The sequence below is a fragment of the Alligator mississippiensis genome, chromosome 10 (genome assembly GCF_030867095.1).
Source record: "Alligator mississippiensis isolate rAllMis1 chromosome 10, rAllMis1, whole genome shotgun sequence".
In the NCBI taxonomy this organism is placed as follows: Eukaryota; Metazoa; Chordata; order Crocodylia; family Alligatoridae; genus Alligator; species Alligator mississippiensis.
Window position 1 is genome coordinate 55,268,122 of NC_081833.1, and position 25,122 is coordinate 55,293,243.

The following is a 25,122-nucleotide window of genomic DNA, read 5'->3' on the forward strand; positions in this document are numbered from 1 at the left end:
TCTTTTTGAAATGTAAAGTGAGGACGAGCTAACACAGGTTTATAAATGGAATATAATTTAAGACACACTCCTTTGACTTTGGGAATGTTTTCTACTGCAAAGGGGTCAAGGCTGTAAAATGAATGTTAGTTAATTAGACGGGAGTGGAGGGGTGGGGGAGGGGGCTGACCCTTGGACCTGACCTTTACATTAATCCATTTTGAGTGAAGCAACTATAGATATATGCTCATAGTGAGACACTGACATCCAGAAATTGCTTGTTTCTAGAAGATGCCTCATCTGCACAACTCCTCACAAACCCCTGACTACTCATCCTGATCAAAAGCTGAAGGGGGACTTAAAAAAAAATTCTTTTCTGGTGACAGTGCCTTGTTTGCAGTGTCCATTTGCATTTCCTTGGGTCAGTCCCTACAACACTGCTGTATGTTGGTATCCAACTCTAATTTGTTACATGGATGGAAGCAAAATGAAAGGGTAAGTACTGGAACAACTGGGAAGTTGCTTTGGTAGGAGCTTGTAATAATTGATTAAAGATTTTGGGAAAGGATCAGCAAGTGGCTTTGGTCCCTGTCACAGTTTGTTAATGTATTAAGTTTGTTCTGAAGCCTTTGAAGATGTACGGTACTTACGAGCGTGTGTGTGTGTGTGTGTGTGTGTGTGTGTGTGTGTGAGAGAGAGAGAATCTGCATTTGTTTTCTGGAAAGTAATATCCTCTGTTCTAAATTATACTGTGAACTAAAACCTGCAGCTAAAGAATGATGTTTAGATTGTAAATTACTTAAAATACTGGTACAGTAGCTTTGCTGTGCCTGTAGAGCACTGTGAGCGTATTGCTGGCTGATCTTTGAGCCTGATCCTAGGGTTGAGGAAGTTTCACCTGCAAAGCACTGAACTCTTTCACTTCTCATGGTCATTTAGTGAAAGTAAGTGAAGGTGCTGTTAACTTGTTTGCATCTGGTGCAAAAAATAATGCATGATTAATGGCTTCTTAATAGACCTTTTTGTCTTCTGTTAGTTTTCATTCTGCATGTCCTAGGCTAGTTGGCCAACATATTCTCATGCCTAAATGATTCATGGCAGTAATGAAAGCAAAACAAAACCATGTTCAGAAGAAAAAAAACCTTGTTCAGAAGCAATTCATTTTAGAATCTGAGGTAGCAGACTCAACATGCATTTCTGAATGTTAAAGATTTTTCCTAGTTTTTTAAGTTACTTGGCTTTGTCATTTGTTTGCCTAGTTCACATGGTAGCAGGGCACACACACAACACTACCAATATTTCACTCCACTTCTGTTATTCAATAGTTTTTCTTCTATTCTACAAGTAATTAATATTTGGCTGAACATGGAACAAAATATTTTAAGTGAGGTATTGCATATAATAGACTGTATAAATATCTGTTTTGATATTGTGGGCTGAATTCTGCTTTTACTTGCATTAGTGTAAATCCCAGATGGCTCCTCTGGATTTATGTAGATGTAGCCAAGGAAATGTTGGTCCCATGTGCATTGTCCTATTTTCTGATTGAATACAATAAAGGGAAAGTATTGCTTAGCAAGCAGAAGTGGGGTATTTGTTATCTTCTGCAGTAAGTCATACATTATTAGTTGCTTTATACACTCCTCTGTAACCCAGCTTAGAGTCTGAACTAAAGTAGCCAAAAAGATAAAATAGCTTCATGTTGAATCTTTACAAAGGTTAATTAGGAAAAAGTGGATCTGATCATCCCAATAATTATATTCTCAATAATAATTAGTGAAAGCACTGCAGTGAGGTGTTGTTTTACGCTACAGTTCTGTATTTAGATCTGCTAATGGAAGGTTGCAAGCTGAGCATTGCTTGTTCCAGACTGACTGCCAAATTTCCTAAAGGATTCTCTCTGTCATGCAAGATCTTCCATTTGGCTTGACACTTTCATGTTGTACATGCTTTTGCTGCCGCATTAAGTAATATACTTTTTTCTAAAATACAGAATAACAATGCAATTGTTTGTACCTGCTTGGAATTTATTGCATTTTAACTTCTATTGTGTCTATCATTTCTGACTCCATAAATCACACCCTATCTTCTACACAATGCCCTGGCCTTTCTGTGCAGAAATACTTTGGAAGGAGTGCCAAATACTTTCTTCTCTTGTCTTGCTACCCCCATAGAAGAATGAGTCGCTCACAACGTGCCGACTGTTCCTGTTAGTTATGGGGGGTTTAGTTGAATTTTGTCCTAGGGCAGAGATGAACTACCTGCCCTCTCAGGCCTCTTTTAGTTGCATATGATTTCTACTGCAGTCAGTGATACTTTCAGGTGGGGCAGGGGTGTGGTATGCTGTGGTTTGGCAGCAGGCATTTGGGGCAGGTCAGTGTGCCTTGTCTTTCATGAGAGGAGACGTAAGGGTTGCTGCTGAGGGTGTTACCTCAGGACCCTTTGAATCTTTTTGCCCTGTTCAGGCAGAATGATTCAGAAGCCCATTCTTGGTGGTGGATGCTCAGGAGATAAGGACCAGGTCCAGGTTTGAATTGTGACCTCCCTAGAATTCAGGGATGCCTGGGGCCCGAGATGATGATTTGGCCCCATCTTTAATAATATTGGTAATAACATAACAGGCACTGAATCATAGGCTCTTAAAAGTCTTGCAAAGCCTCATATGAGAAGAGGAGGTATTGGCAACCCAATCTTACAGCTGGAGAAATCAAGGCACAGAGCTTAAATACAGAATCACACAGGAAGTTGATAGATCCCAGACTTTCTGGCATTCAGAGCCTGTGTTTTATCCAGGAGCAGACTGTCTGGGTCACAAGCCAGGGCATTATACTACAAACACTGCCCACTGCCCAGCAGATGTTCTTCAACCCCAATAACTTTTATTGTGGCTTCCTAAGCCCCAGCAGCTTCTTCCCCAAACAGATCTCTTCTAGCCCTTTTACCCATGTCTTAAATGTCACTTGCTGAACACAACTGAAAATCATGCCTTCTGGGTTAGAGCAGATGCTTTTGGCATGCTGAGTACCCTAGACTAGTCCGAGTAACCTAGACTAGTCCATTCCATTGTTTTAACCATGACAATCCAATCCTCTCCTCACCATGCAGTTCTCTGACTGTCTGCATTGATCCAAATATAATTTATTGTTCTTGCGGGAGAGCAAGGAAGTGGTGGGGTAAGAATCGGTAAATTAATTACCTTGCTATAAAAATCTAAGTGGAGACATGGGTTTTTGGTTGTAGCTGTGATGGTCTAAGGACGTAGGCAGGCAAGGTTCTTTGGGTAAATCTGATATCTTTTATTAGACCAACTGAGTAGTTGCAAGAAAGTTCTTCGCAAGCTTTTGGGTGCAGTCACCCTTCTTCAGGTGACTTCCTATGCCTGAAGAAGGATAATTGCGCTCAACAGCTTGCAAATAACTTTGTTCCAGCTACTCAGTTGGTCTAATAAAAGAGATCACATCTACCCAAAAAACCTTGCCTACCTAACTGGAGACTGGCCCTTATGTTTATTGTGAGAGAGTTTAAGAGATTCCTCAGGAGTGTGACTGATACTTCTAGTTCACAAGGCAACTTCAGTGCCTGTTCTTCATTTAGTTTCTACAGGGAGGCAGCTGTAACAAACATATTTGTTATCCTATGGTTAAAAAATGCACTTTTGTCAGTGAAGAAATAGCCTGTGCTGATTCTAAACACCACCTTCCTTGACATTCGTGCATCTCTGCTGATGTCACTGCCATTAATGAAGTGTCGGGTGAGAACCTGGATCTAACTTTACTTTTCCTCAGTGTAATCCCACTAATTTCTTCTAATGCACTCAAGACTGTAGTAGCCAAGCAGGGTTAGTTGCTCACTAGGGACTAAAACAATTGGTTACTAAATCTGTTGCATTCACACAAAAAAATGAAGCAACCACACAATTGCAAGGGGATTTGCTACTTCCATCAGACCTGATTCTTTCTTAGGTCATGTAGTGTTATGGGATCCATTACACTAGAAACACGGACACACACAGTCCTTATTTCACAGAACCACAATCTAAAAACTAGTTTAATTTCTACTGGGACACAATAAAGGAGTGATTTATTGGAGGCCACTTATTTGAGAATGAGCATTGAGTCTGGGTTCTGTTAATCTGCTTAATAACTTAAAATGCGCTTGTTATTTAAAACAGCTGTAGAAGATGGTTAGAAGAGCCTTCCTCGGCCTCCAGTTCTGCAGGTACAACATTTGTTGGCATGCATGCTCACACCACCTAGAAATTTGCTTTACAAATGCAAAAAACTGGGACTGTCTTTTGAATAGCTTGCCTATTAATAAATTTGCAGACGCAAATGACTGCTCATGAGTGCTCAGGTGTTAAAAACAGGAGGAATCTTTGAGACTGTCCACTGACCTTTCTTCCTTGCTATGATATTGTCCACTGAACTTTGAGAGGAAAATGTTCATGTGATTAAGGTCAAATGAAAACTTTGTTGCAGTACCATATATAACTGACTGCGGGAGCAGCACCACTATAAACCAGCTGGTGGAATCTAACTGTACTCTTGAAATATGGGAACAAAAAGTTAAACTAAACAAAAATAAGGAGCCAAGTAACATTCAGAGAAATACAAAGAGGGGACTCTTCAGTGGTTGGGCCATCACCTTCTGATAAGTTTGTTTCCATGCCTTACAGTAGCTCTTATCAGCAATTCAGGAAGTGAGCTGCAGGGATACAGATAGAACTTGGTACTAGTGATAAGGAAGTGAAATGATTGAAATGCCTGCTGTAGTGGCAGATAAGATGAAATGCCTAGTTTATCACACAAGCAGAATTCTAGCAAGATCCACCGGAGCTTTGCTGTGTAATTCAGCAAAAGCTTTGGGCTCCCTGGGTGACTGCAACAGGAGCCAAAAAATGGGAACTTTGTATCAAGAATCTTCGCTACACAAATCCCTGCGTTTGAGCATGGGAGGATTTTGTGTTTCTGATTACATCAACAGGTTTACGGTAAGGGACTGTTACTGATCAGGGTTTCGGGGACCAAGGTCCCTTCTGGGCTGTGTATGTTGCTGTGTATGTTTGAACCTGCTGCAGTCTTGTCTCGCGCAGAACTCCCACTGAAGTCAGGAAGAAAAGTGCCTTAGGAGCTGGCCATAAGATCTGCCTTTGTGATGGCAAAAAAATTATTATTGGACTGCACCTAGCATCTTTTTCAAGGCTCTAAGCACCAAGTGTACAGTATAATAAGCAAAGCAGCCATTAAAATTGCCTGGAGGTGAATTGTTTGAGCTGTTATAGCTATTTGCTTGAGAATGGGTGTTGTGCTTGTTTGAGATTTTATAATGCAGTAGTTCACATTTCTGCAAAAAAAATTAAAAGCCTGACATAGTGTAAGGGAAAGAAAAGGAGCTGAAGAAAGATTTGTAGGTGTCATGAGAGTATTCCCTTCCTAATTATTAGCTAAATCCTTAAAAGTCATGAAATTCTTAAAGAACATTTTTTTTTTTTCCATTGAGACAAATGGGATTATGTCAGATCCCTATTGAAACAATCTCACAAGCAGCTAAATTGTGCATCTGCTTATTTGTGCTTGTGGTTAAATGGCTGCAGTTGGCCTGAATGTTGTGTATTTAATGTCTGAAACCTTAATTTGTCATATTGTCATAATTTGTACTGTTGTATTGCAGAGGACTCGAACAGCAATCGTAGTCCCACTGTACTAGCACTCTACAAACACATAGTAAGAGAGGGTCCTGTCTCCAAAAAGATTACTGTTAGACAACAAATTTGCTGGTAAATGTTCTTTCAGACTGCTTTGGAATAAATAATCCCTCATTTATTTTGCCCCAAAGGGTTGCCTGTAATATGCTGCTTTAAAATTTTGCATTTATCTCCTTTGATGGTCTAAAGGCGCCTCAATGATGTCTATGGTACAGTCCAAAGGAAGTATTTCAAATGCACTTGATAATGGTTAATACTTAAAGTCAATGGCAAAACATCTTACTGATTTCAGTGGTGCAAGACTTCTTCCCAAAATACAAGGGTTTATTGTGCATACTGAAACATTTAATGGTCTTTAGTTCACAGTATTGCAGACTATATTATCATTTGATCACTTAATAATCAAGAATGACCAAAGAGATGGCGTATAATTCCTTATGGAAAAGTCAGAAATTTTAGTCTGAATTTATGCTGGCGTAAGTGAAAATTGTGTTTGGCTCATTATTAAACACACTAACCAGCTGCTTTTTCATGACAAATGAATGATAGCATTTTACTATAGGTGGTTTAGAAATAATATGTAACTCTTTCGTAGGGGTACACTGATAAAAAATTTTTGGGGCCAGTACCGATGGCCGATTATTAACAAGCCGTATTGGCCAGTACTGATCTGATTGCTGATATCCAGCTGGGAAGCTTGGAGAGCAGTGTCTGGCTGGTAAGTTTGTTGCAGGGAAGGGGCAGGGAGAGGGAAGGGACATGGCGGGGGGGGGTGTGCAAATTGAGGCCCCTGAGGTGAGGGGAGGGAATGGGGCTGGGGCAGATGCTGCCCAGCTGGGGCAGGGTGCAGGATGGAGCTGTGTGGCTCATCTGGGGGGTGTGGGGAGGGAGGATCGGATCCCGTCACTACATGTACATGTCACTACATGTACCTGGGGGTGCCATGGGGGTGTGTGTGCTCCCTGGATCTGCGTGCAGGGCAAGAGTGGGCTGTTGCTGTGGTCTAGGGCCAGGGGTGGTGCCAGGTTCTTCCTAGCGGGGGTGGAGGTGGTGAGCCAGGGCTGTGCTTGGGGTGGGCAGTGGCAGTGCTGGGGTGGGGGAGGTATGGGGGGCTACAGCCACCCCAAAATTTACCATAGCCCCCCCTCCCAGCACCACTGCCACCCGCCCCAAGCATAGCTCTGGCCCAACACCCCTCCCCACCCCTCAAGGAAGAGCCCTTCACCACCCCTGGCTGCAGCCTGCAGTGGCAGCTGACCCTCACCCCATGCACAGCTGTGGGGGGCACATGCATCCCATGGGTCCCCTGGAGGTGCATGTAGTAGTGGAATCTGTCCCCCCCCACCCTGTGCCATCCAGACAAGTCATGTGGCTCTGGCCTGCTTCTCCCCTTGCCCTAGCCCCCTCCCACCCTCACTGCAGGGGCCTTGATCTGCCCTTTCCACACCCTTTCCTTCCCTCCACCCCTTCCCTGCACTTCCAAACAGACTTACCAGCCGGACGCTGCTCTCCAAGCTCCCAGGCTGGGTGTGTGCATGCTGTGGCTGTGCTCAAGCACATGGCATTTATTGGTGACATTATTGGCCGCATCAGCCAAAACCAGCCGATTGCCAATGATGTCAATTTTCCTTTTATTGGTGCCAATACGATATGGACTTGGGTACTGGTGTACCTCTACTCTTTCCTCTTATCGTTTAATTTTTTAAGACACCTGGTTGTAGAAAGACATTTGCCAACTTGAAATGTACACATTTTTAACCTGAACTCTGCATAATGCAGAAACCAATGCAATGAAATTACTCCCATGTTTCGGGGATGTTGGTTGTAGCTGTGTTGGTCTAAGGACATAGGCAAACAAGATTATTTGGGGAAAAGTGATATTGTTTATTAGACCAACTGAATAGTTCAAACAATGGTTCTTTACAAGCTTTCAGGCACAAACACCTTTCTTCAGGCATATGGAGAGTAGGGAGAGCTTATGAAGAACTATTTTTCTAACTATTCAGTTGGTCTAATAAACGATACCACAATTATCCAAATAACCTTGTCTGCCTATAAAATTACTCCAAAGTTCAGAGTTAATTTTTTAGTGTGTTGCATTTCCTGTTAAAGAATATGTGGAGTGCTGGTATGTTCTAGGTTTAGAGCCAGAGAAGCAATCTGAGCCAGTTTACTTAAGGTTGTAGTGAATAGAAATCAACTTCCTTAGATGCAATTATACAGTTTCATGGGCTTTTGTAGCTTGGTCCCTTTTGCTCAGTTAGCCTTGCTTGCTAATTCAAGAATGAGGTGAAGACTCAGGAAGAACTTGGTTCTAACCCCAGTTCTGCTACTAGTTATGTCCTTGTACTTTAATTTTTTCTTTATATTATGGGATAAAGATGCTTGTATCTCCTGTAAAATGCTTGGGGGTGTCCAGATGACAAATGCAGTATCAGAATAGTAACAGTATTGTTGCCTTCTCAGTGGTGGCAGGTGACAGAACAAGGAGGAATGGTCTCAAGTTGCAACGAGAAGTTTAGGTTGGATATTGGGAAGAACTTTCATATGAGGAAGGTAGTAAAATGCTGGAACAGGTTACCCAGAGAAGTTGTGGAATCTCCATCCTTGGATGTTTTTAAGACCTGACAAAACAAAGCTAATAATTGTCAAGCAGAGAGAGAGCCATGCGAGTCTGTCTCTCTCCATCTGTCTCTTGTGCAGGGCAATAGGGAGCACGTCCCACTGTCCAAGGAGTATTTAGCAGCAGGAGGCCTAAGCCTGAATGTGCAAGCAGATGGTAGGCTCTTGCATGGTGGCCGGCAGCCACCCACCTCCTGGTTTGCTCTGCGTCCCCTCAGCCCTCAAGCAGCAGCCAATGGCATGTGAGAGGTGGCCCCTCAGCCAATCAGAAGTGTGTGGGGGGGGGCGGCGCTTTGCCTCGCCTTAAAAATGGTGGCCCCAACTATGATATGGCTGTGAAATTGGGGGCTCTGGCCATGTTACAGCTGTATAATTGGCTCCCAGGGCCCATGAATTTGGTTGGTCCCTAATGAGGTCTAAATTCATGAGGGAAAGTGCTCAGAAATTTAATATATTTTATTATTGCAACATGAAACTCAGTGGGAAACGCACACAGCCACATTCTGCCCTTGGATTTATGCACATTAGTTCTTTCTGGAGCCTGAGAGTTGGTCTGAAGGTAGAATTTGATCCATTGGCTTGCTATTAACACTAATTGACCTCTGCTAACATGTTACCTGACAGTTTGTATTGCTGCATCAAGATCTGCACCAGCTGGGGCTGCTGAGGGTTTTGCTATCCATTTGCTGTTGGTTTCAGATTGTAGCCTATTGTTTATGTCCGCTTGTCAAGTGCTGTCTCTTTCTGCCTTCGTGCTTGGTGCTCTGCCTGGTTGCTGCGTATAGAAGTGGCCAGCTCAGCTGACTCTGGCGCATAATGTGTTGTGATGGACTTAGGCAACTCCACACATGACGATCTGTGGGTGTTTACAAATTGCTTGCAAATCCATCTTAGTTTCCAGATATTCAGTGAAAGGTATTTCACATGCTAGGTAATAAAATGAGGGTTCCATATTTCTCTTAAAGAAAACTAGTGCTAGAGGTGAAGCATCTGGAAGCAGCATTCCAGCTACATGCCAGAGATAGAGCTGTGGCTCCTTCAGGTATTTCCCTCCTGCAAAATGTCTTGCTTTATCAGTTTCCAAGCAGCGTATTACCTCTCTCCTTGCAACCATTTTGTTGTTCTATGCCAGTGTTGGGCAACTTGCTATGAAAGAATTGATTAGAAAGTGGCTTTTATTACTAGTTCATTGTAACCTGTTTGTCCCTTCAATCCTTCAGGCATACTAGTCTTCAGTCCAGTTTCACACTTCTTGTTTGCATAATTGCTGTGGGTGGGTGACCTGCTTCTGTCTTGCTGCTGCCTTCATTCTCTCTGGATCATCCTGTTGGTTTCTGTGTTTGTTCATTTGTTCAAATGCCTTATTTCTTCTGACTCCTACACTGGGCCAGCTGATGGCTGAGGCTCTAAGTGCTTCTGATTCTGGCGTGCTGTCAGGCTTGCTGCTACACTGCATCTGTCTTTGGTTTCATCTCCATTGCTGTCCTGAGTCTGCAGCTATTTCATTATGACCTGTGTACCACTGCAACTTGTATGGTTGCTGTTTGCCATTGCTTTGCCACAGAGCTGCTCAGATGGGTGCAGCTTTCTCTAGACCTTTATTCCTTTGTTGCAGCAGGCTGTGTGTATAGCTTGTTATTGTCTTAATTGCTTTTGGCCAGCCACCTCAAGAGCCTGGAAGCCTAGGGTCCCCAGCCCTAGGGAAGCCAAGATAATGCAGTCCATCAGCATCCTGGCTCCCCGTCCAGCATGCTTCTATTTTTTGGACTGAAATGTATCAGTCTCATGGCATCAATTCTTCAGTCTGCTGGGATTACTGTTTGTCCACATGTTGCACAGGCAGCTTGGAAGTAACTTCCTGCTTCATAAAGTGCTTGTCATCTGACTAACCTTAGAGGCTGAACTTTTTACTCATTGGAGCAGCCCATCCCGTTTGCTGGATTTCCTGGAGCCTGTCATAAACTATCCCTGAGCCACACTGCGTTCATCTCCTGTTGTGGTGAACCATCATTGTAGTACTAAGGCAGACCTTATTCAGCATATCTGTGGCTTTTTTGAGCAGTACCTTCTCACATCGTAGTAGCACCATAATCTCGGTGGTATGCGTTTTGGTGGCTTAGGTGAACTCATTGAGCTCGTGCCCCAAACTGAATCTGCTTTTCTAACTCGGCATATTTCTACAGCTTTCAGGTTTTTACTAGCAAATGCAAGGGGCTGCTGGTCTTGTATCAGTGATGATCCTGGTTATCATGCATAGCTGTCAGTGCTTTGTAGTATTCCTAGGATTGCTGCTGGGCTTCCTTTACTCTTCCAAATTCTTGTTTTTGGGTCTCTAACCATTCCCAGGTTTTACTGTCTCAAGGATTCAGAGGCTTCTGAATGTTTTTTGCAGAATTTGCAGGGAGTTGGTGAGCATCATTAGTTATTGGGCTTCCTTTGTATTGTCACTCTTGGCATTTCCTTTATGAACCACAGTTTCTCAGGGTCCCTCAAAAAGCAACAGATGCACAGATGTAGCAGATGTCAGTCCTACTCAGCTTCAATTTGTCTGTGTTTAGGGTAATGGTTTGCTTCCAGCATCCGTTCAATAGTCATAGCTTTGTACCTTAGCGCTAGTTTGCCTGTTTCTTCATCTCTCCTCCTACAGTGAAAATGTCATTGCTACATTCTTGATATCTGAGATTCCCTCTATTGTCAGTTTTAGTTTATATTGGAATGCCTTTGAGGCCTAGCTGATGCTCTAGGCATTTATACCCAGTGGCATATGGGTGCCAAAAGGCATGGCAAAGTTTATCATTGGCTGGATGACTTAGTTATCACCATGTATCAGACCACATTTTGGGCATTTTGACCCATTGGGGGTCCATTTTGAACTTTAGCTTGTCTTCCAGGGATGCTTTGTGGCCATGGTATATAGCAGGGCACACCTTTGTAAATTGTTCTGGATAAATATTTATTATGTTGCTGCCTGTGACCATAGGGACCTGAGCTTGATGATTCACTCTTTTTTTTTCCTCATTACACTTGTAAATTTTACTTTTGGTTCCTCCTTACTCCAGTGGGCCGCTCTCTATCCAGACTGTTGTTTTTTTTCCTGGTACTTCCATGCTTTCCTTGTGATCTGGAAATCCAGGTTGTGTGTTTGTATTTATTTGTAGTACCTCCTTGCTAATTGCACTGTCTTTTTTGTGGTGGTCTGGCCAACTGACTGGTGACACCATGGTTTACGTATCACAAGGTGGGGTAATAACATTTAGGAGTTTCTTGGGATATTTTTTAGAGCATTAGTTCCAGAGGTCCTGTTACTTTACAGGGTCTGCTAGCCAACTGTGCCCTGTGCTTGTGGCGCCCACTTTAAACTCTCTCTTCCTGTAGCCACTACTGATCCTGCCAGTTCCTATAAGAGTTAGTACTAACTGGGATACAGAAAGCAGTAATGTCAAGTAATATCTCTCTACGTTCACTCCCCAATGCAGTAGGAGTGGTAGCAGGTGGCCACTATGTGGCATAGGGGCTTAAGAAGCCAGTGTGATTTGGGGTGCTATGTATGTAGACAGGCACTTCATCCCATTCCTCTCTCTGTAGCACCAATGGGACTACATTAATTGGAGAATACTTGGGTCATTTTGGAGCAATTCTGTTTTTTGAAAGAAGTATATGAATTGGAATAAAGTCAGCTAACCAATAAAGTTAAAAGGTGAACAGGTTGATTCAACTGGAGGAACTGACTTGAGGCATTTATGTACGTTCATGGTGAGATGATCCGATATTTCACCAATGGAAACCTATAAGTACCTAAAACTGATAATGAAGAAAAACTAAATGAATTGAATATATCTAGCCTGGCTCACCAATAACCACAACTGGTATGGTACTTAACTGCAAGTAGTTGAAGAGTGCAAGTACTGAAAAGGAAGAGGAACTATTTAGGAAGACCTAAGTGTTGTTACTGGGTGTAATGAGTGAAATAAAATTTAGGCTAAAATGTCTGTAATTTAATTCTCCAAAATTAGCTCTATTTGATAGTAGACTATTCTTCTAAGGACAGGGATATGGAGGTGCATAAGTCACTTAAATACATGGGACCAAGGTTTTGGGAAGGAAGTGGAATTTGTGTTTTGTCAGTCTGGTGGCTGGAAATTAGACTTTTGTGAATTATTTAATACCAGCTCTGATGAAGACTTCATGGCCAGATACAGAGGTTCAAAAAGCGCAAGGCAGATTTATATTTCACAGTAATTTCTGTGTCTTTTTCTAAGCACCCTAGATAAGTTTGGGAGTGAACAGAACTCACTGTTGCCCTTTGGCGGTTGGGGGGGGGGGGGCAGTGCTTTTGGGCCGAGACCTGTAGGCTGCTGGAGAAAGCCAAGCAGCTGGCCACCCCAGATTGGCCAGCATGGCACCTCTCCCCAGCACTGTCTCCCTGCCAGCTGTCTGCTGTCAGTGATGGCCGAGGGGATGACGAAGCCCCCTGCATGCAGCCCCCCCGCAGCTTGCTGGCTCAGGTCTTGGGGGTCTGGGTCGTGTCCACACAGTGGAGCTGACTCTGTCCCCCTTCCCCTGTCTCCCTCCATCTTCCAGTTCCCGGTGTAGTGGAGAGCCATGGACCTCCAGGCCATGGCTCATCCCTGTAGCTGTCAGGAGCATTGTGTGAAGGAGCAGAGCCCCCTGCCATGCAACCCTGGCCCTGAGTCAGCACAGATGGGATCCTACCACCCCCTTGACCACCTTGCAGTAGAGAGGAGCTGCAGCTCGGCTCAGAGCCATACAGCTGTCCAATTTTTATAAAAGAAACTTTTATATTGGTTTACATGTAATTTCTGTACTTAGTCCATGTGTAGCTTTGAGTAGTTCATGTACCCCTTCCCTGACATCTGCTCTACCAGTAAAAAATAAATAAATAAAGTGGATGTCAGAACTACCCAGCTTCATGGAGTTGTTGCGAGGAGTGATTTAATATGCAATACAAAGCTTTGAATATATATAGACGACTTCCAGAGTACTAGGTATTGTTGTTGCTCAGGGTTTTTTGGTTGAATTTAGCAGTCTCAGTGGACCAGTAAATTCAAATGGAAAAAAAAAAAAGGATTATGATGTTCTAATGTACTTCACTGAGACCAATTTGAGGCTGTTCAAATTTACACTGAAAGGTTTTCAGGGAATCCTGGAGTGATGTTTATTAAAACAGATCAGCTCCTAGCTTCTGCCGCTGTGCAGAAGTTTGGAGGCTGGTGTTTCACTGATAGGAATAGCCACTGGCTTTGTGTGTAATTATTTTGTGTGTTTGTGGGGAACACAGGAGAGCTTGCAGAATCCATTAGCTTTACAACACTGTTGCTATTCATCATGTATTATTGAGACTAAGCCTCAACTGATGAAGTATTCTTGTACTTGTGAATGACGTCAAATCAAAATGTCACATAGATTTAAATCAGCAGATGAATGTGGAACAGACAACAAGGAAGGGCTACTTGCTCTGCAGTTTTGCCAGAGCTGCTATTCTGTTTTTTAGCAGGAATTGCGCATATCTGGCCTATCTCAATCAAAGATTCTCTTGATTGGGTAGAATAGCTATTAACACAGAATGGTTAATAGCTTCATGTCTGGTGTATGTCTACCATAACCACCAGGTTTAGAGGGAAGCATGATGAAGACAAAGACAGATAAAGTTATTTGTTCTAGGCATGATGCAGCCTGAAATTAATCCAGATGTTTCATTGTATTCACTCATGAACTTTTCTGGAACCAGGTACCAGCCACTTAAACACTTGTCAGGTCCAGTCAAATGATAAGTAATGTGGTTTGAGTTACTCCCAGCCATTTCATGGCTGATATCGAGCATGTTGTTAAAAAAGTAGTGTGACATTTGGCTGTGGAGTTCACACTAAGAACTTAGAAAATTTTAAAAAGAGCAGAAATTTGGGGAGCTTCTACTTTTAATGCCCAAATTGAGACATGCATGGACACTTCTGTAAATTTAAGCTTGAGTTGAACAGTGCTTGAAATTGGTCATAGCGATTTTCTAAGTAACTACTGGTGGTGTAGGAGGTGTTGGTTCCTTCTACACTAATTCATTTTACCTCTGCTAAAAGAACAAATAGACGAATAAGATGAATCACTCTGTAGATGGTATTCCTACTGTGATGTGTAAATCACAGTCCTGAGAGAGTGGTTTTCTAAATACTGGGAAACTATGACAGTGATGCATGGGTTTTTGCAGTGGTTTTTACAAACTATATCTAGGGCTAAGTACAGACAGTCCAAAAGCCCAAGGGTGAATTGATTCAGTCTTTGCAGGTTAGTCTAAGCTGCAAAGATTGAACCAATAAGCAAATGAACAGACATTCACTTTGAGTCAAGAAATGCAGCCACATGTCTGCAGAGGCTCAAGCCAGAAGCTGGGGGGAGGGTGAGGAGGAGGGGGTGCTACAGTATGGCTCTCTGGCATGTATCCAGCATGGGCTGTGTGTTTGCTTCTTCATGCAACTCCTGAGGTCTCTGGGATTTTCAGTCCAGAGTTATAGTAGTAGGACTCTGCAGGGTTGCTCATCACTTCCTCTTCCTGCTTCCAGGTGTCTCTGGGATTTGTAGTCCATAGTTGCAGCCAGCACTAAGTAAGCAGAGCAGGGCAGCTCTGTACTTGGGGGAAGGGAAGTTTAACCCCCATCTCTGGCCCCAGACCCCAGCAGGGATTTGCCTGTAGGGGCAGTGAGCCAGCCCTCACTGCTCCAGCTAGGGAGCAGAGGGGTGTGGCCAGCTCTGCTCTCTAGAGCAGATGGCACAGCCCAGTCCAGGGCTAAAAATGCTGGGATGTTGGGGGTCTCTGATTTAACTTGAAACAGGAAGGGATCTGGGACAGAAGTTTCATAAACTGGTTTGATCCAAATCAATTAAATCTGATTGTACATTCAACCAGGTTTATCTTAAACCAGTTTCAGCCATTTCAGAGCTGGTTTATGTGCACTGAACTTCTGTCCTGTTACAGATTTAAATCAGTTTCTGATCACTTAAACCAGTCTATGTGTAACTTCTGTCCCTAGCCAAGTTGTCTACTACAAGGATTTAAAAATGAGGTGGACCAACTAATTTTTGCCATGATCCATGCCACTCACTGGAAAGCTTTCCTGAAACCGTTTTAAATTTGAAACACAAGTATAAGAAAATTTTTAATTTAAAATGTCTCTCTCCTTAATTAAAATACGTCCCTACAATGAAATATGAATACTGAGGTGTTTTCTCAAGATTGGAAGGAAAATAAAGCATAATATTCTGGGGCTGGAAACCACTAGTGAATGTTGGTAACTTAGAGACCTTCCAAAGGGATCTGACCCAAATCTCAGTGAAATTAGCGAGTATCTTTGCATTGATCTCTATGGACAGTCCATCTACCCCTCTGTTTTTCACTCTGGCCTCTTGGTTCAACCTGGTGACTGGGCTATAAAAATTCCTGAGTGGAGGACGGAAGCTTGTGCTTCTTTTGGCGGGCATTTTGAAAGCAGCATGAAAAGTACCTCCAGGGGTTGCCTGGAAGTTTTACAATGAGTATGCCTGAAAACTCACTAGTAGATTAGGGCTAAATTAATTTAGATGCATATTTAAAAGGGCCACTTAGTCCATATTTGAGAGACTCAATGTATTAGAACTTGGTCAAGGTGTTTTTCTCTTATAGTCCATTGTTTAACCACCACGCCCCTTCTCCCTGAACAATAAAGGTATTGGGTTACAGCGTGACTGGCTGTTTTATTCTATGAATGCCTGAGGTGTGAGGGGACAGAGAATGCTTTTCGCTCCCAGCAGAGCTTGGTTGTTTATTGACTAACTCAGTCATACCCAAGATTATCCTGGGAGACTTTGAGCTAAAAGAAGCACCCAGAAGCCTTACCAGGTGACAAACCACCCTCCAAAGCTTGCAGGGTCTGTGTACCCTGGGCTGTATGAGCCCTAACAGAGACCAGTGCCTGGGTGGTGGCAGCGTTACCCCAGGCTTGCGGGGGTTCTCCAAGAAGGGGGACAGTTGGCTGTAGGTTCACCTGAGGAGACTCCTGAAGCGTGGATTTGGGTCTGGCACAGTGAGGCGGGTGGTTTGGTGTAGTAGCGCTCCCTATTGTGTTGCCACAAGCATGTTCAGACGTGTGTGGATATTTGGTTCCCTGGGGATGAGTAGTGGCAGTGCACCTTGCACCGCAGCTACTTGTCCCTGGGCAATGCCTGTGCCACATGTGCTTTGGTGCATGGCGAGTTACCCCGGGTAGGCTAGGGGAGGCTGGGGCCAGCACTGGGCTGGCCCCAGCAGCCTTACCTGTGATCTGGGACATTGCTGCAGCAGTGGTAATTTGTGCCGCATGGAGCCTGGCTGGTAGCCAGAGCATGGCTCCAGGTAGCCTGGCTCTGCTTTTGAGTGGCATGTGCTGCCCTTGCATGTGCTGTTCTGCTTTTCTGTTCTTCAGCTTTTTTGACCCCCAGATATCCAGGGGTCAAGAAACCCACAGGAAAAAAAAAAAGTGGAGAAGCGCATGCATGGGCAGCACACCCTTGCAGCGTGGAGAACGTATAAATGTGCGGTATGTGGTGCCACAAATGTGTTTGCAGCACGTATACCATATGGCTGTACTCATCCGGATGCGGCCTATGGACTTTGGAGCAAACTCCAGATTACTTAGATGCTATTTTTCTTTAAAAAGTCAAATATTTAGAAATGGTAACAGATCTGCTCCTAATGTGTGAATCAATTAGGGGGACAAGATTTTGCTTTCAGGGCTTCTACCCTTGTTAGTCTTACTGCAGAACTAATACTGCTAATGGAAGGAATTGTACTCTATTCCTTCTTGTGCATCCTCAACAGAATCCCTGCTGACATTCAATCAGTTACACCTGTGCAAACGCACAAAGGGTTTTGACAAGTGTGGAAAGGAGCCTTAGCATAGCCTGCAGAACTCCTCCTATAAGTGGAAAGAAGAGAACTGAGCTTGCATGCCTGGCACTTTTTGTTATAAATTAGAACAACATTTGACATGGAGCAATAAATGTGGAACGCAGCAAGGCTTCATACTTTTTGGAGGCGAGCCACTAATTTGGATGCAACTGGAATGGAATGTGCAGATATAAAAGTATGTAAATGTATGCAGTCAAAGAACATTATGTGCTGTCTTGACATTTTCAGTACAATATTTGTGCATCTGCCTTGGGGGAAAAAATGAAAAGTCTAAAAATGGAAGATACATTAATCCACTGTGTCTTTAATGTGGTTATTGTTGATATCAGACTCCTGAGTGAACATAAGCTGGAGTGCGAAGTTAGTGCTTATGAATCAGCACCAGGTGCACTGTGGTCCATGTGCCTTTTGAGTAAAGGAAAGACTTGCTATCTTTTTGACTGTGCACAAAATGCTAACTAAAGTTATGAAGAGCTATCTCTGCATCTCCTGAGGGTTTTGATGTAAATGAGACGTCATCCCTAATCAATTTTCATCATCAGATCTGTCAGCTGCTCTTGAAAAATATACATTTCTTTTTAAATATTGTTAATGATTTGGAGATCCTGCATATGCTATGTCAGTTTCTAAGAGCTGCAATGAGGTTTATTAGTTTGGAAAGATAAGTGCAAATCAGTTGTGGCCAGACCTGACCGATGGGTGCCAGTAAGCTCATATATCAACTTGTGAGCTTGCAAGATTGTTTTTGGAGATTTAAAACAGTTAATGTAAGAAAAGAACATGGGGAATCTCAAGCTGTAGTTGCAAAAGTACAATAGATTGATTTAATGTACTTTTAAAGCATATTTTGACACAGCTCACACATTAAAATAATTAAGTGTGTTGTGCTGAGGTGATATTGTTTTGCGGTAGCTCACAAGGTTTGTAATGGCATAAGGACCCATGAGGCTGTTTGGGTTTTTTTCTAACCTAGATTAGTACTACATTAAAGTTTTGTCAGCATCTGATATCTGTTTCTTGGCTTCTGTATGGTAAGTTTGGTGATCTTAGTCCAGTTTCTACTAGAAACTTGGAAACCTCATATTTTAGCAGGAACTCCAGCTCTCCAAGTATCCCATCTTTAGAGGCCATCCATCTAAATTATGGCTGAAGTGCATTTGGAGAGCAGCATGAAGGATCTTTATATAGGCAAGGCCTGTGTTGTATTGTTCTGTATGTAAACACAGATCTTCAAAAGATTGCTAGATGAACATTTGTCTTTATTACTGGCACCACTTACTGCAGTGTGGTTCTATGGCAGTGGTCATAGGTGGCAAAAGGGGGCGCTAACCAGGCTCAGCCCTCCCCAATGCAGGAGGCAGCAGGTATGGTTGGAGGGCAGCTTGCCTGCAGGCTGCTGCAGCAGGGAGGAGGGGTGTGCACACCCTCGTACCCTGCACAGCCAGGATTGCAGCCATCCCAGCAAGCAGGTGAGTGTCTTCCTTTACCTGGGCTTCAGAGGGAGAGGACAGATCAAGACCCTCACAGTGCAGGAGGCAGTGGGGTGGGGGTGGAGGGTCGAATCATTCACCCCTGCCCGTGTCCTGCTCTGTGCTGCATTGTGGGGATTGTCCCACAACCTGGTCCAGCCAGGGCCCCATTCACAGTAAATGAGACCCATGCCAGGTTGGGTTGTGGGACAATTGGAGCCCGGCAGCTCCTCCAGAGGCATAGTGCTGGGGAGCCAAGGGTGGGGTGGGCACATGCCCCCCAATCTTTGCATGGGGCAAAGGTGGGCTGCAGCTGTGAGCTAGGCTCTGCCTGCTCCCTGTCTCCATGCCTCACTCTTACTGTTTTGAAAGTGGCGCAGCACCATGCAAATCCTGCCGCTGCAGCAAGGCACATGGTGCGGCGTGGCACCGTGACACTTTCAAAACGGCAGCAGCAAGGCATGGAGGTTAGAAGCAGGCAGATCCAACCTTTCAGCTGCAACCTGCTCTTGCCCCGAGCAAAGATTGGGGGGGTATATTCCTCCTTGGTTCCCTGGCGCTGTGCTGTACCTCTGGAGGAGCCACTGGGCTTCCATTGTCCCTGGACCTGGCCCAACTGGGGCCCCAGCCCGTGAAAGGAGCCCTGGCCAGGCCGGGTTGTGGGGCAATCATAGTGGCTCATCCAGGGGTGTGATGTGGGGGAGCCAAGGTGGGGGAACGTGCCCCTACTTCCCTGTGGTGCATGCAGTGGTGGGAGCCACCCACCCACGCCCCTGGAGGAGCTGCCGGGCTCCAATTTTTGCCCCTGCCTCAGCACAGCCCGGCACAACCCCAGCCCCACTCCCCCCCCCCCCCCCCGCCCCTTTCGCTGTAGGCCTTCCCGTGAGGGCATGCATGCACTCAGACCTCCTAGGGGATGCATATTGTGCATATTATGATACTGAAAAGTAAATTCCAGTTCACTGATATTACTTTCAAATGCCTCCAGTTTTTCTGGAAGCAAATGCACTATTCTAATGAGTTGATCTGTGTGAGGCAACTGTTTTACTGTTGACACTTATTTTTGGGCACTGGTTCCTAGCCTGTAAGCTTTGCACATTCTGTAGTTTCTCCCATAGTTACAGCACAGCATAATACTTTTGGATCAGAGCCTAGTGGAAAGGCTGATGATAAAACTTTAGAATTCCTGGAGTTTTAAACCATCCTTCTGTCATAAGGGAATTCATCACTGGGAGGGTTAGTGAGTGGTCAAAGCTAGACATGGAACAAATTCTAGTCTTCCCCACCAAAAATACCCTCAGACATCAGGGTAACCTCCAGGTCTGGTTCTCCAACATTCAGGCAGTTTCCAGTTCTTTACCATACCTAAGAAATTTGCTGGCTTTAGAAGTCTTTTGAAGTTACGCTAAAAGTCTTTTTCAGTTCAGCTTTTAATGGGGAGAGGCCACCAGTTTACTATGAAAGATCACTGACTCATTTGTTACTGTTTGGGACAGACTTTTATAGGGATCATTGGGAGACCAGTTACACACGGCAGGGTAATTGCAGAGGTATAACAAGGAGGTTCTGTGCCCAAGGTCAGGGTTCAGCAACTTATAGCTTGTGGGTTGTGGCCCATAGTTGTGGGGCTTTGGCAGCATTCAGCGGCAGAGCAGTTCAATAGCAAAATTCCTCTACTACTGCAAGGACAAGCAGTGGTGGCAGCTGGGTCCTAGTCCCTGCCTGTCCACCCACATCTGATCTATAGAGGGTTATTTTGGCTCGCAGCCAGAAAAAGTTGCCTATTGCGACCCTAGATGGTGGTGGCTGGTCTGGTGGTATCAGCTGTGGCAGCCTGGTCAGCAGCAGCAGTGGCTCCATTCTCATGCTCCCTCAAAATTAGTGCCCAGGATTCATGCTCTCATTGCCTACCCATGATTATGCTACTGGTTACTTGTGCTCCTTCGAGGCTGAGTCTTGGCCAACCAGCTTGTCTCACCATTGATCATATTGTTAGACTTGTAGCTAGACAGGTGGTGACAGTTCTTGAAAGTTCTGGACTCTTCATGATGGTTAATTATTGACACAGCACTTTAAGTTCTCCAGATTAAGTTTTGTGTTGGGGATGCAGGACACTGTTTGACGGTAGTATATAAATGCAAATTATTGCTTTTAGCAACAATGGAAAAGTGAGTTTAATAAGCAATTTTCATTCATTCTTTATGGTAATAGCACTATTCTGTATTATCCCAAGACCGCTGTCTAATAATGTACAATAGGAAGCCAGGCAATTTAATTTTATTTTAAAAATTGAATTGAAAGACTTGTAACTAAAAGGAACCAAGTGCTTTTCTTCTTCAGCCTCAGCAAAATGTGAAAGTTAAGCAGTAAATACATTCCATGGGAAAAATTACTTTCTATTGTCATTCAAAGTGAAAAGAACCAAGGATTCCTGCTGGTTGAATATATGAACCTTTAAAAGACAAAATAACCAGTCAAATCCATTGAGCCATTTTCTTTATTCTGTATTTCAGTTTGTGCACTTAAAAAGGAAGTGGGGACAGTCCTACCCAGAACCAGATGTACTTTACCTTCTGGATATACTGTCCCTATGTAGCATGTACCTTGACCCGCTCACCTTAACAGCTCTGTAGTGATGGCCATTTAAAACATCTCTCTGGGCCAAATTATGTCTTTTCTCCCAGGCCCTTCTGCACATCTGTGCAGTACATGATCATAAGGTGGCTGTATGTAGATGCACAGGAGATGGGAGTTAAGTAGCACTGCTGTTGGTTGAGCAGGCCTATCTGGGTAGAAGAGGCTGCGAACATGTCTTGCTCTTCTGTGTGTCAGACAGCACCAGCTGTTTGTGTTACATGAAGCAGGACTATACTGGTACTTTCTTGCACAGCTGACATCACTAGGCTCTATGTAAGTATACTGGGACAGATTCTTTGCCTTTCCACACAGAGTGTACAGGTCAGCAGGCATAATGTGGAGAGGGGAGGGCAAAAGTTGCATCATGCCACCTTTGAGCTGCTGGCTTCTCTGTGCTGGTGTCCAATGTCCCTTCATGTCCATTATGAATGAAAGTAGCCCCAGGAGTTCCCCTAGCTTAGTAGCTGATTCTAGTCTGCCTATATTCTGTAGCCTGGAATCTCTTTCATGCTGGATGTAATGGGCAATGCCTCTCTTGGCCAGCCTGCAAGAGTGATAGCATTGTGCTACTGATAGTGCCCTTAGAACAGGAGCCGGGATAGACCCCACAGACTTCAGTTATTGTTGGAGCCCTAGGGCAGCTGCCTCTTCTCAAAGGCTCATGGAGCTCTGGTGTGGTCCCATATTTACCAAGCTCTTTGACAAGTATTACTGACCATAATTTGAATTTGAAAACAGTGCTGCTGTGCTATACCCAATCACATTTTTTCTGGTGTAAGGTCTTTGGTGCTCGTTTCCATTTATGTTTGGAGAGTAGGTAGCACAACACAGCTTTGTCCATGACCATAATTACATAACATAAAATAATCCATAACTGATGAAAGGAAATTACTAACTTTGGTACTTATTTTGACATAAACATGTAAAGGCATTTCATTTTTGAAGCCTGCATCCAAGAATTAGGGTCATGTTTTATGCACGCACGTGTGCGTGCGCAATTGTACTGTCACATTTTTGTTTTATTACAATTGCACTCACAGTTACTGCGATAATGCAGTTTTGGTAGCTAGATTTGTCTTGTGCACATATGTGTCTATATGTTAGACTAGATGAAACCTGGAGGTTACTTCCAGACCTGCTTTTCTGTATGATTACATTACCTTACATTCAGCCTTGGGCACACAGTAACCAATGACCATGTGCTAGGCCTCTATCTTGCTAGACTATGTATGTACGTACACCTCTATCTAGAAATATTTGTTGTAAATTGCCTGGTTTAAATGGGCCTAATCAAAGGTATTCATCTAATTGCCTTTTCCTTCTGAAGGAAGACAGGAAATACTGAGTTTAAAAGGCTGCTGTTGTGAGGAATGACATGTCTGTCTTTCTGTCTGTATGCCTGACAACTTTTCTGAAATGTATTTTTTTTCTTGAGGAGTCTGATGCTTCCTGAATATATTTAATTAATATTATGGAAGAGTATCTGAACTCAGTGAGATACTTTTATATGTAAATCTCACATATGTTAAATTAAATCTGGAACTGTGTGTTCTACTGAGTTTTATTATATAATTAGATTATTGGAGTAGCATTATACATATGCCAGTAGTTCCTGATTGTTTTACTTATTGAATAAGCATTTTGGAACCTGCAAGACTTAAATCACAGAACACGTTTACTTTAGACTGAAGCTAAATCTTGCTAGCAACAGCTTAAGGTTACCTCTGTTAAGAGAAGGGGGGAGAAATCCTTAGGACAAGAAAAAAAGCTTTCTCCCTTCTGTAAGTTTTTATCTACTTGCAGGGAAGATGTGCCTAGTGAGGGTATATAACTTTTTTCCCTAGATCTGTAAACGTACCCACTCTGTTCATTAATCATTATGTTGCATTCCTAAAACTATTTACTTGCAACGTTATTGAATTACTTGTTAGGTACAATTCTATAATGAACACTTTAAGGTCCATTATTCTGTATCTTTTTAACCTTCCATTTGTAGTATGACTGGAAACTGACCCTCCCTTGCTTGGAGAAGAAATTATCACCTGATAAACATCTCAAACCTCAAATGTATTTTAAGTTTGACCTTGAATGGAAAGCAGGTGGCTCCAAAACTAGAGTTGATTAGTCTGAAAAGTACTGACCCCAGCAGCGCATTGATTAGAATCTGACTTGCTTTGTAGTCTTTGGGCGCTTGTACACGTGATGAAAATTGCCCAGTTTTGTGGTTTAATATTGTCATGCTTTACATGTATGGGGTTTTTTTTGGCTATTTCAATAAATTTGTTGTGTTGCAAACTAATCCACATTCCCATGTAGTTTAGTTTTCAATGTAGCTACTTGTAACATTGCAGCCTTTTTAATTTGACAGCTCGCCTCCTGGAGGCAGAAGAGGTGGACTGAAAGCAAAAGTGGCAAGGATCCCAATCCTTTTTTTTTTTTTTTTCCCTTGCGGAGCCTGCCCACCTCTCCCATGGTCAGGGGGTGAGCTGCTGGAGGGCCGAGCAGCCCCTGGTTCTTCTGCTGGCATGCTCTGCAGCTGCCTGGGCAGGTTGCTAGTGGGTGGGTACTGCCCCAGCTTGGAGGTACCCGATCCAATGCTTCCCTGAGCCCACGGGGGCTTCCAGCACCCCGTGCACCATCCCTGCCACCTTCTACAGCTGCCAGCACACCCAGCCACCCTCTTGCCGCCTTCCTGTGCTGCCCCAGGGGCAAGCCAGCCCATTCCCAGGTGATCCCAGGTGGCAGAAAGGCAACGGGGACGGTGCATGGGGCTCCTGCTCCTCGGGTGGGCTCAGGGATGAGTTAGATCTGGTGGGTGCTGCTTCCAAGCTGGGGCAGCACCCATCCACTAGCAGCCCACCTGGGTGGCCCCAGGGCACACCACCGCTACGGAGGGAAGGACTGGGGCCCCCTGCAGCTCAGGGGTTGCTTGGCCTGCTGGCAGCTCAATCGGGCAGGCTCCACTGGTGGGAGAAAAAGAGCGGTAAGGAGCCCGATCCTTTTCGTTTTGTTTTTTTGCAGCACTTGCCTGTGGCCAGAGGGGCGAGCTGCCAGCGGGCCTTGTGCTGCGGGGGGGGGGGGCGCCAGTCCTTCCGTTTGGTGGTGGTGGCACCCCCTGGGGTCACCCAGGTGCCCTGCTAGTGGGCGGGTGCTGCCGCAGCTTAGAGGCAGCACCCAGCCTGATCCAATTGTTCCCTGAGCCTGAGCTGGGGCAGCACCCGCTCAGCTAGCAGCCTGCCTGGGCAGGGTGCTGCTGCCACAGAGGGAAGGACTGGGGCCTTGCACAGCTCAGGGGCTGCTTGGCCCACCAGCAGCTTGCCCGCCAGCCACAGGAGAGGCGAGCAGGCTCCATGCGGGGGAGGGAGGAGATCCTTCGCGGTGAGAGTAACGGAAGTCGCTAAATTGAAATGGTGGGGTTTTAAGCATCAGAATTAAAAAACGACTGTTTCAATTTAGGGGACTAAACCCCTGTCATGTGTACAGGCACCCTTTTAGTCCAAGTATTACCTCTATTTTAGGTGCCTTTTTGCAAGTGGGGCTTTGACAACACTAGCCAGCTTATCGCATGATGTTTGGATGTATTCTCCAGTGAAAATCTCTGTGCAGCTCAGACAGGAGATACTTAGCAGAAAATAATTTATAGCGGAGACTGAACATTGTCAAACTGTAAGAACCTAACGTGTGGGGGAAATCTCTATGATGCACTAAATTTATACTACAAGAAGCTTATTGAATATGATCCCAGATCACAGTGAAAAACACACATGCCCAAGAGCAAT

At 44.3% G+C, this 25,122-nt stretch overlaps 1 protein-coding gene across 2 annotated transcripts in view; it reads left to right on the forward strand.

Annotated features, from left to right (window-relative positions):
- Nucleotides 1-241: 241 nt before the first annotated feature.
- MYLK3 (myosin light chain kinase 3) overlaps nt 242-25,122 on the forward strand; it is a 50,866-nt gene continuing 25,985 nt past the window's right edge. Inside the window, exon 1 of one of the 2 annotated variants that reach the window (XR_009455279.1) lies at nt 242-474. Coding sequence is in view for 1 of the 2 variants with exons in the window: in XM_019497437.2 (XP_019352982.1) it covers nt 424-474 (51 nt within the window). In the remaining variant the exon portion in view is untranslated. The remainder of the gene's footprint in view (nt 475-25,122) is intronic. The other variant, XM_019497437.2, reaches the window with a different exon arrangement.